Source organism: Rattus norvegicus, chromosome 8 (assembly GCF_021556685.1).
Source record: "Rattus norvegicus strain SHRSP/BbbUtx chromosome 8, alternate assembly SHRSP_T2T, whole genome shotgun sequence".
NCBI lineage: Eukaryota > Metazoa > Chordata > Mammalia > Rodentia > Muridae > Rattus > Rattus norvegicus.
The window spans coordinates 115,603,772-115,624,881 of record NC_141541.1 but is presented as its reverse complement, the minus strand read 5'-3'; the positions used below and the strand labels follow the sequence as shown (position 1 = coordinate 115,624,881).

The 21,110-nt window shown below is 39.4% G+C and overlaps 1 protein-coding gene, 1 long non-coding RNA gene and 1 pseudogene across 15 annotated transcripts in view; 2 read left to right on the top strand and 1 right to left on the bottom strand.

Moving 5' to 3' along the window:
* Dock3 (dedicator of cyto-kinesis 3) overlaps nucleotides 1-21,110 on the top strand; it is a 355,025-nt gene that overhangs the window by 32,719 nt on the left and 301,196 nt on the right. For all 14 annotated transcript variants that reach the window (XM_087562345.1, XM_087562340.1, XM_087562344.1 and 11 more), the window contains 1 exon segment: nucleotides 9,532-9,615. In XM_087562345.1, coding sequence (XP_087418471.1) covers nucleotides 9,532-9,615 — 84 coding nt within the window.
* LOC148004342 (uncharacterized) lies at nucleotides 9,429-19,988 on the bottom strand. The gene is made up of 4 exons (XR_015628045.1): nucleotides 19,856-19,988; nucleotides 19,175-19,318; nucleotides 11,880-11,938; nucleotides 9,429-9,627 (listed from the first exon to the last, which is right to left on the bottom strand). It is a non-coding gene; the product is annotated as an uncharacterized LOC148004342 (long non-coding RNA).
* Nucleotides 18,332-20,090, top strand: Blmh-ps1 (bleomycin hydrolase, pseudogene 1; annotated as a pseudogene).

The window sequence follows — 21,110 nt, the reverse complement described above, 5'->3', positions numbered from 1 at the left end:
CTTAATTACCCATTTGTCTTACTCTAAGTCATGCCATGTGGCTGGTTACCTGGTTCTCAGTTTCATGAGACTGTCTTCTTTTGTGTCTGGGACTAATCTCTTATGCTTGACTGTCTCCCAGAATCATCTCCCTCTGCTAGATGTTCTACCTTCTAATCCTGCCTCAGCTCATTACTTACAGGTGAAGCTTCTATATATTACATAAAAGATCATCTTTTTTTTTTCTTTTTTTCGGGGCTGGGGACCGAACCCAGGACCTTGCGCCTCCTAGGCAAGTGCTCTACCACTGAGCCAAATCCCCAACCCCATAAAAGATCATCTTAATAGGTTGTTTTTGCATTTGGGACATATATGTCAAGAATTGAGATGTCATCTTGGTGGATTTTTCCTTTGATGAGAATGAAGTGTCCTTTCCTGTCTCTTTTAATTTTTGTTGGAAGTCTATTTTGTTAGTTATTAAAATGGCTACACCAGCTTGCTTCTTGGGTTCATTTGTTTGTAAAATCCTTTACCAACCCTTTTCTCTGAGGTAATGTTTATCTTTTATGTTGAGGTGTGTTTCTTGTATGTAGCAGAAGAAGGATCCTGTTTTCCCATCCATTTTGTTAGCTTGTCTTTTTTATTGGGGAATTGAGTGCATTGATACGGAGAAATACCAATGAACAATGATTAATTCCTGTTACTTTGTTGTTGCTGATGGTGGTTTTCTCTCTTTCTCTCCCCTTACCCCTCGTGTGTGTGTGTGTGTGTGTGTGTGTGTGTGTGTGTGTGCATGCATGCATGCACATGTGTGCATATACCCATAGTTTCCTTTGTCTTTTTCTGGTATGAGATTACTTATTTCCTGTGTTTTTATGGGTATTATTAATACTTTTGGGTTGCAGCCTTCCTTCTCATACCTTCTGTAGGTTTGGATTTATAGATATTGTTTAAATTTGACTTTATTGTGAAATAGCTTGTTTTCTCCATCTGTGGTGATTGAAAAAAAATTTTTGGTATACTAGTTTTGGCTGGTATTTGTGGTCTCTTAGAGTCTTGCAAGACATCTTTTTAGCCTCTTCTGGCTTTTAGAGTCTCCATTGAGAAGTCAGGTTAATTCTAATAGGTCTGCCTTTATTTTATTTTTTTTTAATTTTCTTTTTTTCGGAGCTGGGGACCAAACCCAGGGCCTTGTGCTTCCTAGGCAAGCGCTCTACCACTGAGCTAACTCCCCAACCCCCCGGTCCACCTTTCTGACAGTTCCTCATCCCATTCTTCCACCCCACACCTTGTATCCAAGAGGATGCACCCTCCCCACCTCCCGGCCCCATGACAGGCCTCCCCACTCCCTGGAGCCTCAAGTCTCTCTAGGATTAGGCAAGTCTTCTCTCACCGAGGCCAGACCAGGCAATCATCTGCTGTATATGTGTGTGGGGGGGCCTCAGACCAGCTCCTGTATGCTGCCTGGTTGGTGGCTCATCGTCTCAGGGATCTCAGGGATTCAGGTTAGTTGAGATTGTTGATCTTCCTATGGGGTCACTCTTCAGCTTCTTCCAGCCTTTCCCTAATTTAACCACAGGGGTCCCAGACTTCAATCCAATGGTTGGGTGTAAGTATCTGCATCTTTCTTAGTCAGCTGCCGGCTGGGCCTCTTGGAGGTGTCTGTAAGCACACCATAGTATCAATAATAGTGTCAGGCATTGGAGCCTCCCCTTGAGATGGATCCCCATTTGGGTCAGTCACTGGACCTCCTTTCCCTCAGTCTCTTCTCCATTTTTGTCCCTGCAGTTCTTTTAGACAGGAACAATTCTGAGTCAGAGTTTTTGACTGTGGCATGGCAACTGCATCTATCCCTACACTTGATGCCCTGTCTTTTTACAGGAGGTGGACTCTACAAGTCCCTACAATGCCCATGGTTGGGCATTTCATCTAAGGTCCCTCCCTTTGAGTCCTGAGAGTTTCTCACCTCCCAGGTCTCTGGTACATTCTAGAGCCAGCTGCCCCAACCCCCCCAGGTTGCACATTTCCATTCATTCTGCTGGCCCCCAGGGAGCCTCTCCTCTCCCATATAGGTCCCTTCCTCTCTCTGCCCCCATTGATTGCTTTCTTCTCCCTCCCAAGTGTGATTGAGGCATTCTGACTTTGGCCTTTATGCTTGTTAACCTTCTTTTTTCTTTTTTTTTTTTTTTTTTTTTTTGGAGCTGGGGACCGAACCCAGGGCCTTGCGCTTGCTAGGCAAGCGCTCTACCACTGAACTAAATCCCCAACCCCGCTTGTTAACCTTCTTGTGTTCTGTGGATTGTATCCTGGGTATTCTGTACATTTTTGGCTAATAGCTCCTTATTAGTGAGTACAGACCATGCATGTCCTTTTGGGTTTGAGTTACCTCACTCAGGATGATATTTTCTTGTTCCATCCATTTGCCTGCAAAACTCAAGATGTCCTTGTTCTTAATAGCTGAATAGTATTCCACTGTGTAAAAGAGCCACGTTTTCTGTATCCATTCTTTCCATGTGGGGCATCAGGTTGTTGCCAGCTTCTGGCCATTACAGATAAGGTGCTATGAACATAGTAGAGCACTTGCCCCTGTGGCATGGTGGGGCATCTTTTGAGTGTATGCCCGAGTGGTATAGCTGGGTCTTCAGGTAATTTGAGGTCTTCTTCTAATTTTCTGAGGAACCTCTAGACTGATTTCCAGAGTGATTGCAATTCCACCAGCAGTGGAGGAGTGTTGCTCTTTCTCCACATCCTCCCAGCATGTGCTGAGTTTTTGATCTTAGCCATTCTGATTGGTATAAAGTGGAATCTCAGGATCATTTTGATTTGTATTTCCCTGATCACTAAGAACTTTTAACATTTCTTGGTCATTCAGAATTCCTCTGTTGTGAATTCTCTGTTTAGCTTTCTACCTTATTTTTTATTGGGTTGTTTGGTTTTTTTTTTTTTGGAGGTTAGCTTCTTGAATTCTTTATATATTTTGAATATTAGCTCTCTATCGGATGTGGGGTTAGTGAAGAATTTTTCCCCCAATCTGTAATTTGCTGATTTGTCCTATTGACTGTGTATTTTGCCATACAGAACATTTTCAGTTTCATGAGGTCCCATTTATCAATTCTTGATTTTAGGAGCCTGAGACATTGGAGTTCTATTTAGGGAACCCTTTCCCCCAAACTCCCCTTGTCAGGGAGTCTGAGGCTGTTTCCCACTTTCTCTTCTATTTGATTCAGTGTATCTGTTTTTTTTTATTTTTTATTTTTTTTGAGGTCCTCGATCTACTTGGACTTGAGCTTTGTGTAAGGTGACAAATAGGGATCTATTTTCATTTTTTCTGCATACCTATTGCCAGTTAGACCAACACCATTTGTTGAAGATGCTTTCTTTTTTGCACTGTATGGTTTTGGCTTCTTTGCTAAAGATCAAGTGTTTACAAGTGTGTAGTTTTATTTATGGGTCTTCAATTCCATTGATCAACTGTTTGTCTCTGTATCAATACCATGCGGTGGTTGTTGTTGTTGTTGTTGTTGTTTTAATCACTATTGCTCTGTGAGGTCAGAGATGGTGATTCTCCCAGAAGTTATGTTGTTTGCTCTTTTCTCCCTGCAGCGTTTAACAATTTTCTTTGTCCTGTATATTTAGTGCTTTGATTTTTATGTAGAAAGGATTTTCTTTTCTGGTTTAATTTAATTGGTGTTCTATAAGATTCTCGTACTTTTATAGGCATCTCCTTCTTGAGGTCAGGAAAATTTTCTTCTATGATTTTGTTGAAAATATTTTCTGGGCTTTTGAGCAGGGATCTTCTATTTCTATTATTCTTAGGTTTGATCTTTTCACAGTGTCCCAGGTTTCATACATCTTTTGTGTCAGGAACTTTTTAGGTTTAACTTTTTTTTTAAACCAAAGTATCAATATCTTATGTTCTTTTATACCTGAGTCTTCTCTTCCATCTTTTGTATTCTGTTGGTGATACTTTTGTCTGTATTTTCTGTTTGCTTACCTATATTTTCCATCTCCAGGGTTCCCTCAGTTTGTGTGTGTGTGTGTGTGTGTGTGTGTGTGTGTGTGTGTTTCTTAATTGCTTCTATTTCCATTTTCTGGTCTCGAGTAGTTTTATTTATTTCCTTCACCTGTTTGTGTTTTCTTTGCTTTCATTAAGGAATTTATTCATTTCCTCTTTAAAGATCTCTGTCATCTTCATAAAATTGGTGTTAAGGTTGTTTTCTTTTATCTCAGCTGTGTTAGAACTTCAGGGGTTTCTGTAAGAGGTTAGCTGGGTTCTGGTGTTACCATATTGCCCTGGCTGATGTTGATTGAGGTCTTACACTGGTGACTAGGCATCTTGGTTTGGGATGAATATAGATCTCTGTGCTTATTTTTGAAGTTGTTTTTGTTAGATGGGTGTTTTGTTCCTTGATTTCTGTTTTATCTAAAGTCTTTTTGTCCTTGTGGTCTGTATTTCTGGTGGGTTATGTGACTTCTGGTGCAGCAGAGAGTCTCCATTTGAGTTGGGGGCTGGACTTCTGGGAGCTAGTATGGCCTTTCGTTCAGCAGGACATCTCTGTTCTTCTCACTGGTGTGGCCTGCACCTGTTCTGACTGAAATATCCTGTACTTGAGCAATGGATATCTGTCTGTGTACAAGTGGGGTATGGCCATGGGGTTGGGTGTGGGAGTGGGTGGTGGAGTGGAAAATGGTATCAATAGGGTTGGTCTTTGGGCTCCCATCTTAACTGTTTTGACTGGAATGACTTACATCTGCACAGTGAATTGAGCATTCATTCTTTTTTTTTTTTTTTTTTTTTTTTTTTGGTTCTTTTTTTTCGGAGCTGGGGACCGAACCCAGGGCTTTGCGCTTCCTAGGCAAACACTCTACCACTGAGCTAAATCCCCAACCCTCATTCTTATACATAGAAGAATTACAAAGACTTTTAAGAAATTAGTCTTACAAAAATTTATAGAACAGTGTTAGTTATTACAGACAAGTTGTTTACAAGTGTGTACCATATGTATAATAACATTTTATTATATTTTGTTAGGGAAAAGTACATGTATGTCCTCTCTCTCTCTCTCTCTCTTTCTCTCTCTCTCTCTCTCTCTCTCACACACACACACACACACACACACACACACATTCACAGAAAAATGTTTCAAATGATATGATTTTCCAGATGACAGATTTTTTTTCCTGGTACCTTTTAAAGTCTGTAAGACATTAAGATGTTGAAATTATACCACAGGTAATGAATGTTTTAAAAAGTTAAAAAATTATTTTATGTATATGAATTTTGCTTTTATATATATATATATATATATATATATTCATGCATCACATACAGGCAAATGCCCCTGAGGATTAAATCTGGGGGTTGAATCCCCATAAATGGAATTAGAGATGGCTATGAGCCACCATATGGATGCTGGGACTCATGCGTGGGTCTTTTAGAAGAACAGTGGTGGTGCTATTAACCATGGAGCTATTTCTGCAGGATTTCCATTTTAAGCACTTTCCAGTTGGGCAGTAGCAAGTCCAGTGCAGCATGAGAAGATCCCATTGTTTGTATCAGTTAGTACAGCTGCATGGATAGGAGGAATTAACTGATTAGCCTTCCATAATTTACTATCTCCATAGACTGTCATAGGGCTGCCTTGCATTTCTATGTTCCCAGGGTGTAATCTCAAGCTATTTAGCCTGACTCAGGGCCGAGGGAAAGCAGGGCCTTACTCTGGTCTGCAGTGCCCATTGCTGAGGCTGGCTCTGGTTGCAGCTGCTGTTATTGTTGGCCATACTTGGCTTCTGGGAAGGCCCTGGGAACAACAGATGTTACTGGTATTTTGAGTGCATTAACTTTATATGTCTTTGAGTTTGTAAACATTTTTATACTATATAAAGTTCAGATATATAGTTAATATGCTTCTGAAAGTCATATAGATACATAGGGTATTATTTAAAGATAGTTGCTTACAAAGAAGTTATTTAAGAGACTTTAATACAAACAGATACTTAAATGGATTTCAGCTTTGCTAAGTTATTTGCTGTCCAAGCCTGAAATGTTAAAAAAACAAGACAAAACCTTATCTTTTTTCTTTTTTCTATTTTTTCATTCTTTTTTTCCCCCAAAGGTTTCTTTGTGTAGGGCTGGCTGTCCTGGAATTCACTATGTAGACCAGGTGGCCTAGATCTTGAAGATCTACCTGCCTCTGCCTCTTTAGTGCTGGGATTAAAGGCATGCACCACTATCACGTGGCCAAAATCTTTAAGTTAAACATAAACTGTCATTAGAGCAGAACAGTATTTGTACTTAAGTTTTAAAATGTCATAAGATGGCATGTAACTATTTAGGGGCTCAGACTGCTTTATATTTCTCAGGTTTCTAACAGATACTTTTAAAAATAACAACGTCTGTATTTTCAGAGCCAAGAAACTGAATAGTTAACTTTCTAAGCATCCTCATGATTTCTGGGCTGTTTATAATGCGGTTAATGGATAACTAGAAAAGAAAACCCCAAAGTTTGAATTTATTTTGGGCATCCGTTACTTACATTTTGAATTCTTGAAAGCTTGGATTAATCTAATTTATTAAAGTCATGAGTATTTTTAAGAGTCTTATAGATAACAGAATGTTGAAAGGGAACTTGTGCCTAAGGGGGCAGGGAGGTGAAGGAGGGGGGACAGGGGTGGTAGATGAGGGGTGAGAGGATGGATGGAAAGATGGTGGTGGACTGAGGAAGCTGCCTAGGCCTTCCAGGTGCCACTAGGAACAACAAATATGTGATGGAGAGGTGGGAAAGATGGGAGAGAGGAGCAGTGTGTGAGCCATGGAGAGAGGCCACTTGGGAGCTGTAAGCAGTGAGAGGTGTGAGAGGTCTGTGGTTGATTGGAAATGTCTCTTCCTAGTGTGGTTGGTAGGGGCATGCCTATCTGGGCAGCCTGTCCCACCTGGACTGTTTTTGTTGTTATTTTGTTCGGGGAGGTCACAAGTGGGCATGCAGATATGGGAAGATGGGGAAATGAGTGTGATGGGGTGTATGATGTGAAATTCCGAAAGAATTAATAAAAATACTGTATTAAAATGTCTTTAAAGGTATTGTTTTATTCCTGTAACAATAAGCAAATGAAGTTTGTAATTGAATGATGTTTTTTAAGTAGTTTAGCAAAATGGAAACTTGCAAAACTGGTTGAAGTGTTAATTTGTGATTTCTATTGAAATCTCTTAAATCATATATACAGTGAGATGAGAGTTCAAGACACACAGTACAGCAACATTTCCAAACCAATTAACAAGTCAAACTACTAAAATGTTGAGTCTTAGGAAAAGTGATAAAAAAGAAGATAGTATAAAACAAAGAGACAGATTGACAGAAGTTGGATTTTTATGAAAATTTTTGCTTTTCTTCTCCTAAGCTACTTCATATCCAGCTATGTAAACTTGAACTGAATAGTGTATTCAATTCTAGTCATTAGGACATTTCTTTTTTTTGCATTTTAAATAAATTTAATGTAGAAAGACTATTTTATTTAACTTTCTTTTTAGGACATTTCTTTAAAAAAGACTAGGCAGACAGGAAGGAAGGGTGGGCTGCAGCTGTTTCTTAGCAGTATCGATAGTTCTGTTTAAACAGATAGCAGATGAATTTAAGTTAAAACTGTAGATTGTAAAATCAAAGTAAAGGACAAAGGTTAATGAAGATAAATGATAAGTCTTGAAGTGTTTTTATCATTACGAATATTAGTTCCTTTTTAGAAATTGTTTACATATAGCTCATCTAATACCTTAAGCACAGAATCATAACGGAAGGGAGAAGATGCAGCAATGCAGTTTTAAATATGTAAAATAGCAGTCTATGGTAGTACTGCTTTATTTTTTCAGTAAGTTTTATATACCAAGAAAATAGAGCTCTTTGAACAGAGGGGAGTGTGAAGAAAATGCTGAGGTATAAAGATGGGGATGGCTGTTGCTTTAATGCTACAAGATTTGGGTTCTTCTTATTAAAAAGGAATGTGAAAAAACAAGCTCTCAAATTGATGATGAAACTGTTACGTGCTGCTGATAGCCATAGATACATATATGTAAAACCAAAAGGCGAGCAACATCTCCAGTAGCATTTTCTTCATACTGCATTTGTTAGAGTTACACAGTATATTATATCTATATCTATCTAAGACTATTCTGGTACAGATGTAAATATTGAATTTAGTAGTCCAACAGAGACCCTAGATTCAATGTCTTTGTGACCACACTGATTTTCTCCTTTTCCCCAACAACTGCCAACATGTTTACCCTGTCTGCTCCCTTTCCCTTTTCTCTTGGACCCAAACCAAGAGTCATACCCAGACAGCTTGTTTCCATTTTTCCAAACTCCAACATGGTCTTCCGAGTCCATTTCCAAATCCCCCAGCTGCAAGAATAAGAACCTCCCATTATTGTCTTCTGTTTTCTGGAAGAAAACTTTGGCTGCCCAGACTTTAGGCTTTTTCTTTTTCTAGCATGAGATTCCTGGGTAATTGTAGTTTCTTGAGGTCTATTGTTGCAGTAGTCTTATTGAGGGACACAGGGTCTCTTTAGAATTTCTTCATCCACATCTGGCCCAGCACACTTCTACCTCCTGAGTGCCGAAATGGTAAGTGTGTCTCACATGTCCAGCTCTGTTTATTTTGTGAGGTAGTAGTGCTTTGTCTGTTCCCTTGGTGGCAGTTTCATGTTTTGCTGATTACTTGTGATCTTTCTTTGGCTTTAGTGCTTGCATTTGAAAAAATAAATGTTTCTTCTTCCAGTCTTTACGTGTTGGCTTTGTCATGGCAAACACTGTCAAGTCTCTCTGTCTAGAGAGTTTGGGTGGGCCATTTGGCAGGTTCTGCAGGTGGCCTTGATGATGGAGTTCTTGGATTCATGGATGGCCTGGTCTTGTGCTTGGATTTACATGTGGGTAGTCAATTCTTTTTCAAGAGGTTGGTCGTCTGGTGCCTTAGTTCTCAGGTGTGTGCTTGGAGGATGGTACAAGTCTTCAGCCATATGTCTCGGAGGCTGACTTCGTGCTGGGATGATCCCTTAGGTGTTTGGAGGATAGCCTAGCATAAAATGGGTCATCAGGGCTAGTATAGAAGTTGGGCCATTTTGTAATCTACAATAGTGTACAGTAGCTAACCTGTCACAGTAGCTCTTGAGTTCCATCTATAGACACTGTTCTGATACCGGGCCTGAATTCTTTGGTTTGTTGCTTGGTCAGTCTGTTAATCAGGATTACTAACACATTTGTTTAGATAAAGTATGTGAAACTAGGTCATGCTGAGGGACAGGAGGAGTGTTCATACATGAAATATTTTTATATAGGAGCACATACACACCACTCAGGAATGATAATTGTGCCACAATGTACGTAACTTTCTGACTTACTTAATGATATTAACATTCACAATATATTGACTATATTAAAGAGGCTCACATATTAAGCAAGAATCATGAAATAATGGAGAGTTTATATTGAAAATTCAGCGCTTAATTCAGTGACTCTGACTGTATTTAAAAAATTACTGATATGTTTATTCTTGCTTTTCTAGTGATATGCAGCTTTCGAGGATCTGTCCCTCAAGGCCTGGTCTTAGAAATAGGAGAAACAGTTCAGATTCTTGAGAAATGTGAAGGTAAGTGTGCGCCTATAAAACACAGAAATAACGATTAATTACAGTTATGGTTGTTCTAATAGGTTTTTAGCAATCTTTGTTTTTTTTAATATTTTATTTAATGTATATGAGTACATTGTAGCTATCTTGAGATACACCAGAATCTGTTACAGGTAGTTGTGAGCCACCATGTGGTTGCTGGGAATTGAACTCAGGACCTCTGGAAGAGCAGTCAGTGCTCTTAACCGCTGAGCCATCTCTCCAGCCCAGCAATCTTTGTTAAGCCATTATTAAACATACTAAACTCTGTTAAAATATTTCCTAATTTATATTCAACAAAAAGGTGGCTCTAATATAGTAACAAACATTTCTGGTCACCAGAATTCTAATTTTATATATTATGTCATGATCATTTTTAATTTCTACTTGTACTTATCTGCATTTGAGTGAATTATTTATTGGTTCATCTTTGTTTTTCTGTCAGATTGCCTAGATAATCTGTAGTAAGACAAAATAAATGCTCCGGTGAAGTCTGGTTCCACTACTATCCTATTATATATGTATCTCGTTTTATTATGATATTCTTGTATTCTGAAAATACAGTCTTCAAAATTCTACAGTAAAATTAAGTTAGAAATTATACAGAATCAAAGCATTAGCAAAAAGTTAGGGTACTGGGAAGAGAGCTAAGATGTTAGAGTACCTACTGCCCATACAGGGGAATCTGCATTTGGATCCCCAGTGCCACATCCATAACCCTAGCACTGGGGCACAGACCAGCTGGAGCCAGCCAGTTTAGCTAAGTATCTGAGTTCCACATTCAGTGAGGGTTTCTGTCTAAAAAATACAATGTGGCAGGGGCTGGAGATACAGCTCACAGGTTAAGAAGATGCACTGTGCTTTTAAGAGAACTCAAGGTTTTTTTTTTCTTTTTTCTTTTTTTCGGAGCTGGGGACCGAACCCAGGGCCTTGCGCTTGCTCTACCACTGAGCTAAATCCCCAACCCGGAGAACTCAAGTTTTATTCCCAGCATCCACATTAGGAGGTGCACAGTCTTCTTAGGGAGAGCCAACACCTCTGGCCTCTGTGGGTTCCCACATTCACATGCATATTTCCACCCTCATACAAGTAAAAAAAGAAAGGTGTTGAATGATTGAAGAAAACACCCCTGTCAACTCTGGCTTCTACATGCCTGCACACACAGTACTTACAGATTTGCACATACACATGAATACACATCATACACACAAATACACATATAGAAACAGGAAAACAAAAACTAACAAAAAGGCTAACCAAAAGATAAGAACAATTGATGTTGTGGGAAGTAGCTCCATTAGCCTCATCTATCCATTTGGCATGACTAGAGGTCACTTTAAATGAAATAAAGGAGAGGAACTGCTGTGTTGCGGGCATGTGGAAGTGACACTCTGATCTAGTTAGGTTGTTATTATGATGGCTTGTAAATGTAACCTAACATGACTCTATAAACAAATAAGTTAAAAAATTTTTAAATTAGATTTTTAGAAAGCTTATGTATCTACATGACTTGCCTGAGTCCCTAGTATCCTCAAAAGTTGGAATAAGGCATTTAGTCCCATTGAAACTGGAATTATGGATAATTGGGAGCCATTATGTGGGAACTAAACCCCCAGATTTTCTACAGTAGCTACAAGTGTTCTTTATTGCAGAGCCATTTCTCCAGCCCCTAGAAATAGACACGTTTAGTAGTATACTTTGCTGGAAAATTGTCTCCAATGCAGTGCTCATTTTTAAATTTTCTTAAGGGTAAGTCAATTTTCTTCATGATAAAAATAATAAAAAAAATAGGTTATTTTTTTCTGTTATATGTAGTTATTTAATGTTGTGATCAAAATCTAGTTTTTGAAAAAATTAATTAGAAGAGAAAAATCATAGAACTAAACATAACAATCCAAAAGGTATGAAATACAGTAGAGAAAATTCTAAGAGGAAACTATAGTTATTACAGTGCCGACATTAGCAGCAATAACAACCACAACCACCAAGACATATCAACTAAATGCATTCTCAAGGTCTTACAAAAACAAGAACCCAGAATGAGTGCAAAAAATGGGGGGTGGGGAGATGATGAAATGGCTCTGTAGTTAAGAGAACTTACTGCTCTTGCAGAGGATCTAAGTTAAATTTTTCCCTCTCCATCCGTATATGTATATATACTTGTATATATATATATATATATATATATATATATATATATATATATATATATATATATAATAAGGTTTACACAAAGTAAAACTTACCTGGATTTAGATAAATTTTCCCAGTTGGACTCAAAGACATTTGGGTCTCATCCCTAGCACTGTTTGGAAGACAATAGTGATAACCACATCATAAAAACAAGCAAGATATGGAAAGAGGACAGTAACTAAAACAAGAGCCTTTCTAACACCAATAAGAATAGCAAAGCAAAGGACAAAATAATGAACTAAATAGTAATAAAGATGAAAGATTTAAAAAGCTAGTAAAAGATAGCAAGTGGGGATGAGAAGGAAGATGAGAAAGATCTGTCTGAAGAATAAGGGAAAAAGAAAAAGGTAAACAATTTTAAAGAAGAAAAGAGAAAAGAAATATATAAAATACACATCTATATATTCAGGCCAAGTAGGTATAACAAAAAAGCCAATTTTAGTAAAAATATGTGAAATAAAGTAAAAAATCTTTTGTTTGCCAAGAAGGTTAGTTATATGGGAAAGAGTGGATTTTCTCCACCAGGGCTGACCAGATGATGTTTCAGTGACTTCTCAGGCTATGTGCCTTGTGGGAGAACGTAGGTTGTGGCTGACTCTCTTTCTGTAGTGCTTAACACTGCAGCTTGTGTGTTAGTGACTTTTTTTGTCGCTGTGATAAAGTACTTGACAAAATCAGTCTAAAGAAAGAGACAGTGCTTCATGGAGGGGAAGTCATGGCCCTAGGAGTGTGACCAGGAGTGGTCAGATTGCATTGCAGTCAAGAAGCACAGAGTCAGGGCTCTGCTGGCGTTCTTCATTTTATTCACTTCAAGACCCCACAGAATGGTGCCACATTTAGGGTGCGTTTTTATTCTCTACCCTTTTTTGGAAATATTCTCATAGATATACCAACAGGTCTGTTTCCATGGTGATTTAAAATTCATTCAAATTGGCAGTGAAGATTAATCATCACATTGTAATGTTTTGTTACTAGAGACATGTATGACATTTCTCAGTTATTTTGCAAATAGATTTTTCAAATAGTCACTTATCACCCACAGCCCCGACAGCAGTTTACTTTAGTATTGTTTGTTTTTTTCCTTCACGGTCTGATACTGCAAACCTCTCTGTCTGGCACCTTATGGGATGCCTGCTAGGGACAGATAGGGTGATGCTTTCTATAGTGAAATGGGGAGGGTGGTATAATGGCAAGTTTTTTGCACACTACTACTTCACAGACTCTGGAGTTCCTAGGTTTAGCTCCTACACTCAATCACATTTAATCACTTGTTGCCTTACTACCCAGTTCGTACAGCTGGTTTCCTTAGTTTTTTTTTTTTTTTTTGGTTCTTTTTTTCGGAGCTGGGGACCGAACCCAGGACCTTGCGCTTCCTTAGTTTTTTATAGTCTGAAAGTGAAAGCAACCTTTGTGACTTTATGTACCACAGTGTATTTACCTCTACACAGACCTCTTATTGCCTTTTTTGATTTATTTATTTATTTATTTTGGAATTTTTCTATAGGCAAACTAACTTTCAAGGCAGATATCCATTCACTTATTCAGTAAATTGATATTTGCTGTGGGTTCTAGAGATAGAAACATAAAGAGATTTTTGACTCCAGACTAAAAATCTCAGACAAGACCTTTTCAAGATGATTGCTGGGGGCCAGTAATATGACACTTGCCATCTGTTTATACTCTCTGACCTCAACATATACGTGGTATAGCACTTCTAGGAAGGAATTCTCTGTCTGTCTGTCTGTCTGTCTGTCTGTCTGTCAAATGCAACACTCACAAACACACGAAGTGTACATGTGTGTTTAAAAGATATCTCCCTGTTATCTACACTATAAGATACTTTGGGAAGAGAGGAAAATTTGCCTAATCTGGAATGACACATAGATTCCAGGCTTTTGTCTTTTTAGACTGATTGATGATTTATAAGCTATTTCACTTTGATTCTGTTGTGTACTTCTGTAGTGTTTTCACTTGATACTAGTTTCTGCTGAACACTTCTGCCTTTTAATTCTCTTAGTCTGTTTGGACTTAATTCTGTGTTCCCATAGTCTATAGTCTTAAAATTGATGCTGGCTGTTCTGTTAGAATATTTCTACCTTGAAGATGGAGAAAATAAATCTGTTTTTTCCTGAACTATATTGTAGTTAGAATTTTACACAAATTTAATATTCTTTTTAAAAGTAATATTGAAGAAATGGTTCCTTGAGTGAGGCAGTGTTTAAAAAAGTTCTTTTATGGCTGGGCAGTGGTGGTTCATGCCTTTAATCTCAGCATTTGGGATGCAGAGGCAGGCAGATCTCATGAGTTTGAAGCCAGCCTCATCTACAGAGTAAATTCCAGAATAGCCAAGGCTACACAGAGAAACCCTGCCTTAAAAAAATCCCTTATCCAGAGAGATCTAAGCATTATAAATATTGATACATTCTTTTCCTTTTTCTTCGAGCTGAGTAAGCCAAATATTGGCATAATTACTTTGTAGAGAGAGAAAATAAATAATGAGTTTAGTCTTTGTGTTTCTCAGAGTAAATCAGTTAGTGAGCAGATCAAAATTTAATCTTCTAGAAACTTTATGCTTTCCTTTTGAGTTTTTTCTCTTTTGATTCACATATATCCTGCTAATTTCCCATTTGTTTAATTTGTTTTTTTTGTTTTGTTTTGTTTTGTTTTTCTATTTTGAATTACTGTAATGTTCAGGTAACAATCAGTAGCAGAAAAGGAGTTAACTGTCAGACTGGGATATAGAAATGAAAGAAACAGTGTTTATGTGGGTCCACATTCTGCCCATCTCCAGCCTGGTTCTGGGCTTCAGAGAAGTGTGGAGACACCATGCAAGGGGTAAGAAGGCACAGTCTGAGATGTCTGAGATGTGGGAAGTTCTGGGGTCCAAGGCTGGGTCAAGGAGCCCTGGACTCTTGAGCATCCAGGTGCTGCTAGTAGTCACAGAAGATCTGAGAGCTGAGTCGGGGTTGGGGGTGGGGGTTGGGCGGGAACAGTATCAATAGGAGGTGGAGGGCTTGGTGGGGTGGTGGGAGGGACAGGGAAAGGACAACTCTGGCTTGTCTCAGTGGTGATTGTCCTTAGCTTGGTGGAGGCAGGCTGGAAGTGCAGAGAGGCCTTCTATGGGAGAGTTAGCTGTGGCTCTGTAGAAGACCTGCATGTTTCCCATGCCTGTGATAGATGAGAGAGACAGTCCATGTTTATCCTTATTGTTTATTGACTGTTCAATGTAGAAAATGGATGTATACTGAACTGTACCCACTTCTTAGGGTGGACCTGAGATTAAATACCATTTGCAGGGAGGAATATTTGGGAAGAAAAACTTACTGGCTAAGGCCTGAGGGCCTCTACGTACCTTTTTAGCATGGAGAACTCAGTTCTGGGCCTAAGGCCACAGGCCACATTTCCTTACTTGGGGAGTGTAGCACTTGTTCCTGGCCAGGAATCTGGCAAGGAGTGGGGAATCGCCTAAGTCTCAGGTGTGTGCCCACAGTGTCTCCGGGTCTCAACCTGCCTTCCTTACCAATCTAACTGGCATGGCTTTACCATCCCACAGTTATAACTACTAATGTTATAAAAAGATGATATAAGAGAACAATGGATGGATACTGTTTTCATTAGGTGTATTTGGTGGGAAAATATTCCCTGCTACTTACTGGTGGCATATGGATAGTTTACAGCTTTTCAATAAAAAGAAAGGTACTTGTAGCTCTAAAACTTTGTTTATAGTAATACAGGCAATTACTTTATGTTAAAAAATCATGGAATTTGAAGTGGAAGTATTTCAAGTACATTTGTATAATATATCTCTAAGCACTTAAAAACCTATGTCTGAAAAAATTCTATTATTCTAGCAAATTAAGTTTAATGTGTAAAAGAATTAAATTTAATCACAGTTTTCATTTTTTCTATATATTCTGCATAACACTAGAAACATCACTGCATGTGTTCTTAGTTCAGAAAATTAAAATGTAAGGAAATATGAAGTGGTGTCATGCATATAACAAAAGTGTGCAGGTTGCTCAGTGAATACTGAATGATTCTGAATTTGAGGATAGAGGCAGACAGACTGGTCGTAGGATCTTGTTGAGCTAGACTTAGTCCTGTGGGTTTGTAGGTAATTTCTCTTTTACTACTCTTAGGTTTAACAGTACAAGGTGGCTGTGGAAATCTGTATATACCAGGGAGAGACTAGGCTGAGCGAAATATATGCAGTCCCTTAATAACTCTCCAGTTTCTCTGACTTATGTTGCTTGTCCTTGGTTGTCAGGTTGTAAAATCTAGTTTTACATCGCAAGATGGCCAGTTCAGGAGCCAAAACTGGAGATGATCTTCTTGTAGTTACTCATCGCCACCAGTTTTTTATGTTTGTCTCAGCATTCAATTCATAATTGAATATGGAGGCAAAATATGATTTTTAAGAGATCTTAGATCTATTTAGTTGATTGGAACTTGTTCTTTTCCTGGATAGGTTATTTTAAAGCACTTTTTTTTTTTTTTTTTTTTTTTTTTTTTGGAGCTGGGGACTGAACCCAGGGCCTTGCGCTTCCTAGGTAAGCGCTCTACCACTGAGCTAAATCCCCAGCCCCTGGATAGGTTATTTTAATTAAGTATATTTGTCAGATGTAATTTTATAAATAGTGGTAGTTTGAAACCATGGTTCACTGGGCAAAAGGAAAAAATTTCACTCATGTGAATTTTAAGTTAGCAATAGTCCATGGGCTATCATAAAAAGAAGCTTCAGTTTGATGATGCTCCAGTAGGCTTGTGTTTACTTTTCCTTGAAGCTTGAAGATAGACTCTGTTGGGTGGGGGAGGGATTTCATTTGTCTTGTAGTTTTGTGTGTAAAATTTATTAGAGCTTCAAAATGGTAATATCTTATGTCCTGGGAATTGATGAATGGTTTTGGGCAACTCAACCTGATAGCTACCCTTTGTGTTTAGAAGTCTTCACTAGTCACTGTTATTTTGTATTGTATTTACATTGGATATATCCTTGACTTCGTAGAGATGATAGTGAGGTGGATCTTGAAAAACCAGAGTTCTGTATATCCCTTTGTTGTGGAGGGTTAAGGGTAATGGGCATAACCTTGCTAATCCTCTTTCTGTAAGATAATTAAAATAGATATTTGTAATGACTCTGGCATGTTTGTGAGACTGGTTCCAGAGCAGTTTAAGGACTGTACATGGCACCATTCTGTGGTAGTAGTATTCAAATTTGTTTAGAGTTTTCTAAAATAACTAATTTTAAGACAATAATGGTTCATATGGAAAAAATTCCCAGATTTGATTGCATATTTAGTTATTTCTGATTGCCAACTTTATAGTTATAGATCATAAAGATTTATAATAGCAAATTATGTGCATAAACATACAACGTTATTCTTTTTAAGCTTTTCAGTGAAAATAATGGAAATTTTGAAAGTCAGCCTTTTGAATACTTTTGGGGGTTGAATTCTGCTAAAGGTTTCTTAGACTTATAATTGATTGACACTTTCTTCCTTGTCTGTTATTAGCTATATAATTTAAAAAAGACACCAAGAATTTGAAGACTGCATATTTTATTGATATACCAAGTAAGAAAATATTGTTTTAAAGGTTGTAGGTTTTGTTTTTGGCCTACAAATTCACCATTGGTTTCTTATTTCATGGTTTTAGATTGTGCACTCATTATAGTCTGTTCCTCACAAGAAAACAGTTGAAATTCTTTTTATTATTATTTGTATGGATAGCATGTGTGCCCTGGTGCCTGTTTGGAGGTCAGAAACAATGCTGTGGAATTGGTTTTTTCTTTCCAGTTTTACATGGTGCTGAGGATTAAACTTAGGTCACCAAGCTTGTGCAACAAATACTTTTACTTGCTGAGCCATCTTAACCTGAATGATTTTTCAAAAAATTTAAATCAGAATTTAAGTTATGGGATAGAGAAGAGATTGTACTTGGGTTTTTTGTTGTCGTTTTTGTTTGTTCTTTGGGTTTTTTTTAATGTATCTTTTGCTAGACTGTGATCTCTCTCTACCTGGGTGTTTGTTATTAGTTTAAAGACCAGTAAATTTGGATTGTTTTACTTTTTGTCAGTGAGAAATACATGTTTGAGAGAAAAGGCTTGGAATGTCTTGTCAAAGGGTGTAATACCTTGAGCTCCAATTAGTACTTTTGACCTTACTTGCTTGGTTTGTACCTGTTTTGGCTGCTAATTATTGACTCACATGACCTGGTCTTTATAGAGGCTCCATTCTTTGAGATAATACTGCTCACATTGTTCTGCAGCTTCTCAGCCAGCAGCATTTATAGAGGTACTTTTTGCTTCTATGGGATAGTATGGCTTCACTTGGATTGGGTGCCTAGCAAGTTCATTTTACAGTCTCAACAATAATGTCTATTTACCTAAGTGATGTTCCTCGGTGTTGAAATTATAGATGGTAAAACTTCCAGCATAGAATGGGAAACAAGGGAGAACCAAGTCCAGCCAGCTAGGCAGCGTGTGGTAGTATAACCCCAGAGCTCACCTGAGGACCCTGAAAACTAACATTTTCCCACGAGGCAGTTTGGGCACCATGAACAACGCAGGACTAAATCGGAGAAGGTAGCTGCTTTGATCCAGAAACTAAATTCTGACCTTCAGTTCAGACTTGCCCAGAATGTCGGGACCACCCACAATCTGCTGAGCATTTGTCTGAAGAGGGCCACAGTCCAGGGTGCTCAGCATGTGTTCCCGCACATTGTGCCTCAGGAAGGCAAGCCAGTCACCAACCAGAAGAGCTCTGGAGGATGCTGGATCTTTTCTTGTGTTGCAGTTTTCTCTCCAACCCGAATCGGCCCGTACAAAGAAAACGCAACTCAATTAATGTGAAAACAATCCAGCATCTAGATTGGGCAGATCCACCCTACACTGTCCTATTCCTAGCTCTCAAATCCCTCATCCCTTGCACCTTTTATTTGCCAAGTCTCCAGCTTCTCCTTCTCCCACGACAACTCTCCCCTCGCTTCTTTCCTTTCTCCTCCCCTGACTCCTCTCTTTTTTTCAGTTCCCCATCGTCTCTCCAAACTCCCCTCTCCCACTTATCTTCCTTCCTCCTCTCCCCACTCTCCCAACTGTCCAATCCTCTGCCCCCTCCTCAGGTTCTACTGGCTCAACTGTCGCCAACTGTCTTCTCTCACCCTATTCTCTGAATCTCTTCCCCTCTCGCTCCTGACTCCTCCCTCTGCCCAAATCTCGTGCTCTTGCCTTTATTTTACAAATTCAGAGAAAACTCCAAGGCAAACAACAACATTCTTGTTTGAAGGTTATGAGACTTATATTCATGAAAAAAAAACCAACATTGAAGAATTTGAGTTTAGTCAGTCTTACCTGTTTTTTTGGGACAAGGTTAAATGTTGTTATTTCTTCTTGAATGCTTTTTTGCTTCCCTGAATTGCATACAACAGAGGCCACCAGCAGAATGAACAATATCTGAATCACAAGATGACAGAATTCTGTATCTGACTTTGGAACCTGGTACACAGTGGAGCAAACAAAGGAGAAATCTCATCTACACAAGATGCCATGATGGAGGAGATATTCAGAGTAGTGTGCATCTGTTTGGGTAACCCACCAGAGACCTTCACCTGGGAGTAGCAAGATAAAGATAAAAACTACCATAAGGTTGGCTCCATAACACCCTTGCAGTTTTACAGGGAACACCTGCAGCCACTCTTCAATATGGAAGATAGGATTTGTTTTGTGAATGACCCAACAGCCCCAGCACAACTACAATAAATTGTACATAGTAGACTTGAGCAATATGATTGGAGGGAGAAAAACGCTATATAACAACCAGCCCATTGACTTCTTGAAAAAGATGGTTGCTGCCTCCATCAGAGATGGAGGGGCTGTATGGTTTGGTTGTGATGTTGGAAAGCACTTCAGTGGCAAGCTGGGCCTCAGTGGCAAGCTGGGCCTCAGTGACATGAATGTCTATGACCACAAGTTGGTGTTCAGTGTCGTCTTGAAGAACATGACTAAAGCTGAGAGGTTGGCCACAAAGGTTACCTGTGCATGCCGATGAGTGGTTCTCTGAGTATGTCTATGAGGTGGTGGTGGACAAGAAGCATGTCCCAGAAGAGATGCTGACTATGTTAGAGCAGGAGCCCATTGTCCTGTCATCATGGGACCCCATGAGGTCTTTGGCGGAATGAATGAGTGGACCACCTCCAGCTCTTTCCTCCTCCCATGGGATCAGATGTAGTTGCCAAGGACAGATCCAGGAACTGAAACCAAAGTTACATGGGTGGCTGTTCCCACAGGATACAGTCAGACTTTTGGGTTTCCAGTCTCTTCCAGGAACCTCTTTGAGAAAAATGCTTTATGCTAAAACAAAATATTCATAAAGAAAAAAATAAAGGGGAATGATTGGGGCATCCTGTCTGCTCTCCTCATCTCTGAGGGCTCAGGATCTTTTAGCAAAATAATTGGATGTAGCTGTCCACTGTTGTCGTCTTCGTGTTTGTGGTAAGACAGTGTAAGATGAGCGGCTGAGGTGTGCGGAGAACAAACAGTCCTGGGCTCCTTGTTCCTAGAGTAGATTAGGGAGGGTTAGCCAGGATTTGAACTCTCAACACTGCATGCTGCCACACAGGTCACTGTCCTTCCTACCTGGCAGTCGCTGAATTCAACTTCCGCAAGGTTGTTTCATATGACTCATAGTTTGAGAAGGGAAGACTGATCGACACTGACATGATTCCTTCCTGTTCTGAATGGTGGGGCTCACCTGGACCAGGTTAAACTTCATTGGGCCTGAACTGTCATCACTAGGGTCACGCCATTGAATGCTTTTATGTCTGTCTCTGCATTGGGGGTTGGGTGGGGAGAAAAAGTGAAGCTCATTCTTTCTGATAACTGGATGGTGCTGAGAAGCTTTTGAATAAAAGACTTTGCTAGATGAGGAAAAAAAAAGGATGTGGAACGCTTGCTGATCCCGGCCCACAGCTCACTGCTCCCAAACCCCTTGGGAGAGAGAGCTCACCGCCCGGACAGGTGGGCACTCCTAAGACTGCAGAGCAGGAGAGACCACCAATACTGCCCACCCCTGCCCTCATCCCTGGCCCAAGAGGAAACTGTATACAGCCTCTGGGAACCGGAAGATAGGGGCACTCAAGTGGCAGCTCCCCCATGATCCAGATACCGCCCGGACCGGAAGGGATTGATCAACAGTTCTCTGCACGCAAATCCCGTGGGAGGGAGAGCTAAACCTTGAGAGGGGCAGACACGCCTGGGAAACCAGAAGAGACTACACTCTGCCCACATT